The 11,958-nt window shown below is 43.7% G+C and overlaps 1 protein-coding gene across 1 annotated transcript; it reads left to right on the forward strand.

Moving 5' to 3' along the window:
- The first annotated feature begins 3,461 nt into the window (after positions 1-3,461).
- Positions 3,462-11,782, forward strand: LOC117823798. Its single transcript, XM_034699024.1, has 2 exons — positions 3,462-7,474; positions 10,584-11,782. Exon 1 carries the CDS (start codon positions 3,466-3,468, stop codon positions 7,465-7,467), a length of 4,002 nt encoding a protein of 1,333 aa, XP_034554915.1. The 5' UTR covers positions 3,462-3,465; the 3' UTR covers positions 7,468-7,474; positions 10,584-11,782.
- The last annotated feature ends 176 nt before the right edge of the window (positions 11,783-11,958 follow it).

The following is an 11,958-nucleotide window of genomic DNA, read 5'->3' on the forward strand; positions in this document are numbered from 1 at the left end:
AACGATGATTCAGGCAGCAGCAAAGATGAGCTTCTAGGAATCCTCTCTTCTAAATGCAGCATCCCAGTTCAGAATCTGAGCCTCAGTCAGCTGACAGCCGATGATCTGGGGAACATCCTGAAGGTCCTGGACAAACTCCTGTTTGATGAATGGATCAGTGCCCCCCCCTCCCTCAGTACTCTGCAGCACACTCAAGTGTTCATCACAGAGCTGTGTGCGCTGTCTTTAGAGACATCTGAGGGAGTTTCTCTCCAGAACATCTCCACACATGTGCAGCAGCTGGTGGACTCCATCAGCCAATCAGCTTCTAATGTGTTTGAGAGTTTCCTGCTGAGCCAGGCCCTGTACCTGACCCTGATGCACTTTTTCAAAGAGTATGGCAGCTCTGAAGCTGATGCAGTCCTCATAGCCAAACAATGGGCTGAAGAGGAGCTTTCTACTGAACACATCTTCATCATAGAGTTTCTAAGCTCCCTCATATCATCTCTGCAGAATGCAGTGGGAAGAGCCTCCGTGTTCATTTTAAAGATAGAAATCCAGAGCTTGAAGTTTCTCTTATCCACACTCACAAACATCAACGTGAAAGAAACTCACTCAGAGTCCACCAACATGCTCCTCGGTTTAGTGCAAACAAACCAGTGGACCCCGATGGAGGCGCTGTCTCTGCTCACAGCGCTGTCACAGAAATATGAAGAGGAAGATTCAATATGTAAAGTCCTTACATTGGTCCAAGTGTATGACTTGTCTCCTGAGTGGACGGACGAGATGGGACACTCCCTCATCCAGGCTCTGGACTCTGCTGACCCTGAGAGATTTCATGAGGACTTCCAGAACAGCCTCAGAAGGAAAGATGAGAGCAGTCTCAGTGAAGCTTTGGCAGAGTTAAAAATGTTATGGGATTTGGATGATTCGGTTTTGGACCTGATTAAAAACATTACCACTGGTGTGTTGCACTCCTCAGAAAATGAATCAGAAGATGCTCCACTTCAAAAAGTTTCCATTGAAGGTCAAACCTTTGATGCAGAAGACTTACAGAACTCTCTCTCTCAGCTCTGCAAAGCAGTTTTTGACACCAAAGGCTGGTGGCCCACAGTGAGGACCATGCTGCGCTGGTGTGCGTTGGTGCTGGCTGAGAAGAGTGCAGCGTTTGAGCCGGATGGTTTGGAGGCAGACTCATGTGTCACAGCCATGTTTGCAGCCAAACAAGTGCTCATGGGAAACAGGATGGACATTGTGCTGAGCTCTGATGGACACCCTGAGGATAGAGCTGAGGAGTGGTCTGACTTTTACAAGTGCCTGGGATTGTCCATGACCACAAACATGAAGGAAACTAAAGCATCATGCAGGGACATCTATGAAGCGGACGTTGTGTACGGAACAGTCGATGACTTTATCTCTGATTACATTCAACGCGGCCTGGAGGGGATGGAAACAGGGAACCCTCAGCAGCATCGTGGATTTGTCTTTGAAGGACAGAGTCTCAGTTTCTCCACAAATCTTGAGCTATCAGGATTGAAGGACAATGATTCCCTGGTGTTTGCTGCAAAGGTCCTGCAGAGCATGATGGATACATTTCACACTGATGATAAAGAGCTGAGGCACAGATTTATCAAGGCTCTTTTCCTGGTGCTCCACACCAACCTGAACAAAGACACAACCTCAGACATTAAAATCATCACCGTCTTTGAGAAGATGACTGGAAAACAACTGCCTTCCACTGAGGTCTTCATTCTGACCTTTCTGGAGAGCCTTCTAAAGGAGCTTACTGAAGAAACAGAGCGTGAGGAAAACATCAAATCTCCCGCAGGAAAATGGTGTTTGGAGATTTTATTTGGCTGTGTGCAGAAGTTCAAACCATCAACAACTGTAAAAGACCTCCTCCAGAGGGTGTCAGATCTTGAAGCACAAAGACTTTGGTCTCCAGTAGAGGGTTTAAATCTCCTGAAAGCACTAACTGACCACCATCATGATGAAGACTGTATGAACATCATGAAGATTTTACATTTAATGACAACATATCAGGTATCTTCACAGTGGACCGATGAGAACAACCAATCTCTCCTGAAACTCTTGGACACATGTGGAACCAAAGATCTGATCCAGCATTTAGAAAAGAGCCTTCGAGGTGAGAAAGTAAAAAGCATTGACGCTCTCTTTGATGAAATACGGCAGATGAAAGACATCGATGAACAAACACTGGATAAATCATACAGTGTGGTCACTCATGTCAGAAACCTGATCAATACAGGAGAAATTAAAAAGCACTCAGATGTGCAGCTAGCAAAGACTCTGAGCCACAGCAGAGAAACTGAACACCTTCAGGAGGTCCTGGCAGTCTTATGTAATGCTGTACACCACACAAATGGACCACCATACAAGGATGGAGAAGGGTGGTGGCCCAGAGACAGCCAGATGATCAGCTGGTGCCTCCTAGCCCTGTCTGACACTGGGAAGCTGCTGGAGATGGGCACTGGAGAAGGGAAGTCTTGTGTGATAGCTATGTTTGCAGCGCTGCACGTGCTGCAGGGTGAAAAAGTTGATGTGGTGTCCAGCTCTTCTGTGTTATGTCAAAGAGATGCAGAAGAATGGAACAACTTCTACCAGTTCTTTGGCATAACAGCTGACACCAACACCAATAAAACTGAAGATGAAGATAGAAAGGAATGCTACCAGAAAGACGTGGTCTATGGGACCATCGAAGCCTTCGCTGCAGATCATCTTCGTCAGATATTTGAGATGAAGGACGTGAGGCCTGACCGCAGATATCAGTGCATCATCATTGATGAAGTAGACTCACTGCTGCTGGATCAGGGAGTCCAGCTGACATACCTGTCCAGCCCCATGGTTTCCATGGAGCACCTCAACATTATTCTGGCCATGATCTGGGGTCACGTCAACCAGTACGGCTTCTTGTCTACAGGACACCAAACAATTGTACAAAGTCCTCCTGCTTCATTCTTCAAGGCCATCTTTGACTCAATAGACACAGAGGAGAGTGAAATCAAAGACCCAATGGATATACTACGGATCGCTGAGGAAACAAACACTGTGAAGAAAGGATTCACAGAGGAAATATATCAAAGTAAGAAAGATGAACTTCTTGAGAAACTGAAAACTGTGAGTCAGGATGCTGTGGTGGATTTTTTCAGAGAAATTGAGGACTATGTCCCCTATGGCTTCACTGTTTACACTTTAAACGACAAAGGATTGCTCTGTCTGAAAAAAAGCAGCCCGTACAACAACCAGGACATCCCAGAGCTCAAATTTCTTGTGTTGGATGGAGGCTTGTGTTGTACTCTGTATGATTCAGAAGAAGATCTCATCAAGCCCATTGCAGAATTAATGTCACAGAAGGTTCAGTACACCCCATGTCCAGACAGTAAAGACAACATCAGCATTCCTGGTTTCTTGAAGAATCTGGTTGAGAAGAAAGTGTCTGAGTGGGTTCAGAATGCCTTTTTGGCAATGCAGCTGAGAGAAGGGCGGGAATATGTCATCCAGAGAGATAATGTCTGTCCAGTGGACTTCAGATCCACTGGTATCATAGAACTGAACAAGAAGTGGGGAGACGGTCTGCAGCAGTTTGTTGAGATAAAACACAAAGTCAAACTGAGCACAATTTCAGTTGTGACAAACTATGTTTCCAACATTTCCTTCTTTGAAATGTACGATGGGAAAATATATGGAACCACTGGGACTCTTGGGACCAAAGCAGACATTCAGTTTTTGCAGGGCCTATATCCGAGTCTCTCTGCGTGCAAAATGCCAGCATTTAACAGGAAGAAGTTATTTGAGGTCAAAGGAACTCTGACAACCTCAGCTGAAGAGTGGAAATCTGAAATAAAACATGTGGTTATGGATCAGATTTCCCCTAATTCATACAGAGGAGGAAGAGCTGCCCTGGTGATCTGTGAGACCATCAACAAAGCCACAGAAGTCTGTGAGGAGCTGAAGAGCTGCATCCCAGGTGAAATCATTCTGTACTGCCGCAGTGATAATGACAGTCTGAGCAAAATAGAAAAGGAACTGCTCCCTGGTGACGTCATTGTAGCCACAAACCTGGCCGGGCGTGGCACAGACATGAAAGTGTCCAAAACAGTGAACAACAATGGAGGGTTGTTCGTGGTTCTCTCCTTCCTCTCTGAGAACACACGAGTGGAACTTCAGGCTTTTGGTCGAACCGCACGCAAAGGTAAACCTGGATCTGCTCAGATAATCATGTCCACTGAACACCTGCAGCCGTCTTTCAGGACAGCATCCTCTCTGGAGGAAGCTAAGAGCACAAAGGATCGACTTGGAGCAGTGAAGACAAGTCACATGATGAAAGATATTGATGAGTTGAGACTGAGGGAGGAACTGTTTTCAGAGTACTGCAAAACTCTGAAAGAAATTCATGCTAACTCAGATGGAGATGAGAAAAGAGCTGTTGTTGCCATCATGAACGAGTTCTGGGGGATATGGCTGCAAACTAAATCAGAAGAAATCGACCAGCTGAAAAGACATGATCTGCAGGAGAGTTTGAAAGCTGACTTGTTATCAGCAAAGAGTCAGTGTCAGGGCCAGACTTCACCGTGTTCAAGCATTTATCACTACATCAAGTTTGGAAACATTGCTCTGGGTGAAAAACAATGGGACGTTAGCAGTAGGCTTTTTGGAAAAGCCATACAACAAGATGAAGTTTGGGCAGCCATAGCTTTTTACAGTCGAGCATATTGCACTATAATGCAGAGGAATGAAGATTACCTCACCAAGGCCAGTGATGATCTCAAGAAGGCACAGGAGTCTCTGAAGTATCTCACTGAAGAGTCCATAGTCACTCTGCAGGTGGTAAAAATGTCCCCTCCAGCCAACAGTGATGAAACCAGCCTTGAAAAGCAGCTATCAACCAAGCAAAAGATGCTTCTGTGCTTCGATGAAAACATTACTGAGGCCATCAAAATGCTAGAAGACATAAAAAAAGAAGAGCGGAATGCAACTGCCAAAAAATCACCAATTTACTCCCTGGTGTCAAACGCTGAAGAAGACCTCCAAGTGGAGGCAGACAACCTCTTCAGACGAGGTCTGCAGTATGTTTTTTCTGTTGAAAAGGAGCCTCGTTTCCCATGGGAAGCTCTGCTGGTGCTCTTTCTTGGAGTTTTACAGATCATTGGAGGGGCTTTGCTGACTGCTTTCACGTTTGGCACATTAGCTCAAGTTGGCATGGGACTCATCACTGAAGGAATATCAGACTGTATCTACGCCATTGAGTCCATGGTGACAGGGGAATTCAGCTGGAAATCATGGGCCATAGAAAAAGCCATTTCTATTGGTATATCTCTCATTGGGTTTGGAATTGGAAAGCTGATTGCAAAGGGCTTCAAAGCTTCTAAAACATTATTGAAAGGATTTGGCAAACAGCTTAAATCTATGCCAAAGTTTCTCACCAGACAGGCTAAAGATGGCTTGAGTGTTGTCTCAAGAACAAATATGAAGAATGCAGCAAAACTCACTGCTAAAAAAGTGGCAGAGGAACTCATTACCTATGGGTTACAGAAGGGAGAAGAGGAAGCACTCAAACAAATATTACTCTGCATCGAAAATGAGGTGAAAAAGGGAATTCTTGATGATTTGAAATCAAAGATAGAAAAAGGAGACCTGGGTTCATTGGTAGAATCCATTATCCTCTCACATGTTGATGATAAAGAGCAACTCCAGGATCTCCTCAAGGACAATGACAGAAAGACTAAACTGCTGGACATATTCACAGAGCTGAGCAACACTGCAATTCAGCCGTTCTATGCAGACCTCAGCTTACAGAACAAACTGAGCTCGTCCTTTTACAGAGTTATTGAGAGAGCAAAAGCAGAAGTCAAAGGAAAAGCAAAAGGAATTCTGACAGCCATCCAAGCTGTCCACATGGGAACACTGGCAGCAGAGTCCATCGCTGCAGTGCTCAGCCTCTCAAGCAAGTTTTTCTCAAACCTTCAGGAACAGCTGAGTTCATTCAAAACAAGAAAGGATTCATCAGAGGAGGAGAAAGGAGAGAGTCTTTCTCCTTCAGACACTGAGTTGCTGAAAGGATTCAAGCGGGAGCTCGCTGACGTTATTGGTGGTTTATTGGCTGCTGCTTTGGTGGAAGTGTTTCATCAGAAGTTCTCCAGTCACTTGGTTTCTATAGCTCAAAGTAAAGCACATGGTGTCATTTCTGGATATGTGAGTAAAGGTCTGAAGACTGAGCAAACAGAGGCGTTACTCAGAGCTGGACAGAACAGCAACTACATTGCACACATGCCAGGAGACCCAACTTCTAAACATCCCTCTACAGAGGAGGCAATTCAACTGTCCAAGACACATGCTGAGAAGATCACAGACTCCCAGACACCAGGAACCCTTCTGGACATCAGAGTCCTGTCAGAAACCACCGGCACTAAAGTCGTCATCCTCACTGAGGACAGCCGTGGTAAACTCACCAAAATGCAGGAGCTAAATCCAAGCAATAACCCTGCCAGTCAAAATGTGACACTGATCTACAGACCAAAGAGTGACCAGTATCCGGATGGTCACTACGATGTGTTCATCAATAATGAGACAGTCAGCATAGACAGCAAGAACAAGAGCTGCCTGTTTCATGCTATGGCACGAGGCATGAAACCAAACGCCAGTGAAGCAGAGATCACAGAGAAAGCAGACAGACTCCGATCTATGGAGGCAGACGCTCTCCTCAGACATCCGGGCCAATGGGAGCCCTTCATCAAGCGGAAAGAGTGGACCCAAGCCATCAGAGGAGGGGACTGGTTCATGGCAGAGGGAGCTCAGCCACCCAAAGTAAAAATAAAAGAAACCAAAAAGTTACTTAAGAAGAAGGTTGGGAAAGTTAAAATATACAAAAACTGGAAAAAAGATGCAATTCAAAATCCAGGACTTGGACAGTTCATCAATGCAGACCACCAGCCACCAGTGAGCAGTATAATGGAAGCAAGAAAGCTGAACCAAAATAGCAGATTAGCTAATGCCATGCTTGAAGTGGGAACACACTCGTCTCCTCTGGATCCAAACCGGATTCAGAACGTACAAAAACATCATGGAACTGAACTTCCAACTGTTTATGTGCCAAGAGAAGTACACCGTGAGTTTCCCAGTACAAAATCCCCACGATTCAGACAGCTCTTAACTGAAACCATAGCAAGAGACGATGTTGTTGGCACCTTCAAACTGACGATTCTTGGCTCAAAGGTCAGATCCGACCTGAAAAGAACCGGGTGCTTCAAGTCCTTTCAAAACACCCCACAGAGTAAAACAAGGCTCTCAGTTTTTGAAGACAGTTTTCAGCAGCACAGTACAAAGATGGTCCAGACCTGGTCCAGTCTGATGGAAGGCAAAGGGGTCATGACAAACAACGACCTTGAAACCATCACTGCATGGATCAATAAGAAGGGTTATAATGATCAAAACGATCCACACAGGAACCAAGTCTCCAACCTCCTTTGATGAAAAGGTAACATCACATTTAAAGGTGACATATCATGCAAAATCAACTTTTTAATGGTTCTCTACCTGAAATATGTCTCCCTGGCATGTCTACAAACCCTCCGAGAATGAAAAAAATCCATTCTGCCCCTGTTCTGATTTCTCCACCTTTCTGTAAATGTGTGTGAAACGAGCCGTTTCAGACTTCCGTGTTTTTTTTTACGTCACAACGACATCCGGTCTGTCACGAGCTCGGAGCTTGTTCAGCCCATAGACTGTATAAAATACAACTCAACCCCTCCTCCGTTTTTCATTACCTGCACACGTGTGTGCTAACAAGGGGCTTAGGAGGGAGGCATGCTAGTTGTAGGCTGTCTTAATAAACACAAAGGTCGGTTTTACTCCCCACGTCTGCAGATTTGAAGATCTAGTGGGTAATTTTTATTTTTCATGGAAAAGTGCTAGCGCTAGTTAGCATAGCCACATAGCTACATGTTCATCGCTGTGTACCAAGACACACGTCGACATACTGACAAATAAAACAACAAGAAACACAAAATCTGTGACCAATCCTTCAGAAAGGTCCTGCTGCAGGCGCCTCTCCATCAGGATCAGATTCTGGATCAAATTCAGAGGGTTGAAGTAACGCGGGTCTGTGAGCAGCCGTGTCTATTCAGCCAACATGTAAACATTAGATCAACATGCTGGACAGCCAAGGCCACATCCACTTCCTGAGGGGGCGTGGTCAGAGAGCTCATTCTTATTTAAAGGCACAGACACAGAAAACAGCTTGTTCTGAGCAGGGCTGAAAAAGAGGGGTTTACCGGCAGACCAAAATCTGATTGTTTTGTGTTTTTTGAGCAATAAACTTTAAAGACATGTTTTGGGGACCTCTTAGACCAATATATTTTGATGAAAAAGAGCATAATATGTCACCTTCAACACAACACTTTCATGACACATATTCACAGCATTCACATATCAGTTATAATAGCTATAGACTTTTTCTCATGCCTTTTGTACAAGAAATGCAGCTCAAAGTGTCTCAGTGAGTGTTTTTGCAATAACAATAACAGTTATCACAGAAACTTTATCTGAGGCTCTCGGAGAGTTTTCAAAACATATAAAAACAACAATCACTCTTTATTTATCTATAGCCAAATCATAACAATTGTTATCTCAAGTCACTTAACTGAAACAGCAGACCTATACCTTCTAATGTTATATTAAAAAAGACCCATCATCAAAACATGGTAAGGATTCTTATCTAATCTAATCCACCATGAGTAAAGCTCTCTGCAGCATTTAGCAAGTAACAGCGGCAAAGAGAAACTTCCTTTAACAGGCAGAAACCTCGAGCAGAACGTATGTTTATGTAAACCTGTAACCATGTGACGACACCCTCGGGACAGGAGCATTATACCAAATTAGTGCGCTGCCCCTTATGTGGTGCGCACCCACACACTCATCCTCTTTCTATCAACTAGGACGGAAAAGGTAGTGCCCACCTTACCCGCCGAGTTAGAATGAAAGGATGACAAGTAAGGATTGATCAAAACTATAAAACCTGGTACAGGTTGAGGAGGATGCCCAGCCAGCAGCATTACAAATGTCCTCTTGGGGCACACCTCGAAAAAGCACCCACGAGACCGCCTACCCCTCGTGGAGTGCATAGACAGCCTTGCTGGAGGATCTGCTCCTGCATGCACATAAGGCAGAACAATCAAGTCCACTATACAGGGAGCCAGTCACTGCTTGGAAACTGGCTTGCAGTGGGTCCACTGCAAGACACAAAAAGCCTGTCCATAGAACAGAAGGTTCTAGTGTGATCCACGTGGACCCTCAGGGCTCTCACCGGACAGTGGTTAGTCAAAACCTTAGGCTGAAAAGCTGGGTTTGGCATGAGTTAGACCAGCTTGTCCTCATCTGCAAACTTAAAGCATGCAGGGTCCAGAGATAGTGCACACTACTCACTCACTCGTTTAACTGAGGCAATAGGCAGGGGGAGTGCAGGAAAGGCATACAGCCTTGCCTAAGGCCGCCAAAAACTAAGGGCATGTACCCTCAGGGGTCCCGGTGGGCTCTATATTGAGGACCACAGAGGACAGTGTGTGTTTTCTGCTGTGGCAAAAACCAAATCTGCTACACCAGCTGTGGGTGCAACCTCCATTCACCTGGTAGCGGGGACACCCCCTTGAGAACTAATCTGCTGCCTTCTGGAGCCCAGGAACATAGAATGCCCTCAGAGACACACCCTTGACCTGCGCCCATAGGAGCAATCAATAGTATGACTCCACCTGCTCAGAGGAGTCACAGAGAGAGCTGTCGGTCTTACCAAAATTGCCTGAGGCAGCAAGTGATACAGCATCAGGATGTGGCTGTATATGTAGAGCTCATTGTGGCAGATCAGAAAAGAGCTGTTTCTGGGCTGCAGATATATTTTCTGTGGTTTTACGCATTTCCACCAATTGCTGCTGCATCAGGTCAACCTGTGAATCTCAGAACCGGTCATGATCTGTGTTTTTGCTTCCGACTAGCCTTCATCCATCGTACCTCTAAGGGGACCCTGGTATTCCTCTGGTTTGCTGACCTGTTTGTCACTGTCCTGTGAAGCCATGAACGTCCCTCAGGAAACAATCTGAGATCAGAAGATATAAGATAAAAGCTCTCAGTGACCAGGAGGATAGAAAGAGGAGTGTGTGCGCTCCTACAGGTGTGGTTAATTTGGTATAAAGCTCCTGACCGAGGTTGTAGTCACATGGTTACAGATTCACTGATTGGAATAAAACCAGACTCGTGTTAAACCGACATCTGCCCCGACCGTGCTGGGGTCACAGAGTGATAGAGGGAGATGCAGAAAGAGAGGGAGATGGACAGAGGAAAAGAACAAAACAACATGAATACAATACAGACAATGATGGTGAAAGTCTGTGTGCTATTTGCAGGAACCTCCAACTGATGCTAACAGACTGATCTTAATACTCAGGTCTCATGTTAGCATGTATAATTATACAATGTTGATAACAGGGGTTAGAATAAAAGTGTGAAATGTAGCATGAACATAATGAGACTGTGTCACAGTTCAGTCTCTGCTTACTGTTGAGATGTTTACCAAAGTGCTTTGTTTTCTTCTGCAGACAGGAACATGAAAAGAATGTGTGGAGAGCATGAGCAATGAAAACGAAGGAGATCATCCACCGCTTTGATAATCATTCAGAGATCAGTCTGGATATGAATCATGAACACTGCTGCTTATTTGGTTCATTTCAACAGACTCAGATATATCACCTGAGTCTGGTCACAGACAGGAGGATGTGTTTGATTTAATAGTGACTGTGATGCTTGTCATTTCTCTGTAAATACAGGTAACATTGCTACGATACATGGTGAGGTTAAAATCTGATTTTAAATGGAAATAAGACATACTTTCTTTAAACAAACCTTGAGCTGTTATAATTTGTCATAAGCTTGTATTTAGAGTTGAGCATTATCACCATGGATGATAATAATAACTTCATAATAACTGAGGCAGCCACAGTGGCCTGATGTGAACGTTATATCTGTGACAGGATGGTGCTGTGCTGAAGACTCATACATGGATGTTGGTTTGGTCCGTTTGTCAGTAATCATTTCTGAACTCTGTCTATAAGGAGGACAGGAAGAACAATGAACACATGGTTAGAAAACCTGAATGTTTGATTGGAATCTGCTACAGAAAAATAAAAGATGGATTCAGATATTTAGATTATGATGATCCTTTGGTTTTAAATCTTCAACATTACTTCTATTGACATGAATGAGTTTTTATAATCACATGTGCTTTATTCTGAAGTTACACTTTTTAACAATCACTTCAAATCATTTGTGTTATTGATTTTGCTCTGTTTTGATTATTGATTTTAGAAATCAGGACACATTTTGAAGGAGACAGTTGAGATTTTGACACATTTTTAAAACCCTTTTTATTTTACAGAACTTTTTCATCCATTAAATTATAACCAGCTCTTTTTATTCAGATGACATTAATAAAATCACTTCCGATATTTGGTGGAGAAATAACATATTTGGTGTTTCTCAAAGTTGTTAATTATTGTGTATTAATGTTGAATGAGTTAATTCACCTCATATGAAATCATTATTTGTTACTGTTGTTTTCTCTGGAATCTGTAGTCATTACAAAGTCAAAGATTAAATAAGACATGTATGGACTTACTTCAATCATTGATTATTTTCATTCTCAATCAGAAATCATAGAGTCACATTAATGATTGTTGTGATCACTGTTGCACCTTTAAATAACTGCTAAATAAAAGAGATGATGAACTCTAAAGGTCCAGAGATGAACTTTCTTTTTGTGTTGAATTTGCACAACCTCTCATACACAAGCGACTAAACTGTTACTGAAACAGAATATTTCCACTTATTAATGAACTACAAAATAGGCTGTATCTCTCCCTATCTGTTTTTTAATATAATCAGCGATAGACCGCTTCATGTATGGAAATAGTGAAA

Source organism: Notolabrus celidotus, chromosome 13, assembly GCF_009762535.1.
Source record: "Notolabrus celidotus isolate fNotCel1 chromosome 13, fNotCel1.pri, whole genome shotgun sequence".
NCBI lineage: Eukaryota > Metazoa > Chordata > Actinopteri > Labriformes > Labridae > Notolabrus > Notolabrus celidotus.

Excerpts from the sequence above, each read along its gene's own strand:
- LOC117823798 (XM_034699024.1), top strand. The coding sequence starts at position 3,466 with ATGCAGCTGAGAGAAGGGCGGGAATATGTCATCCAGAGAGATAATGTC.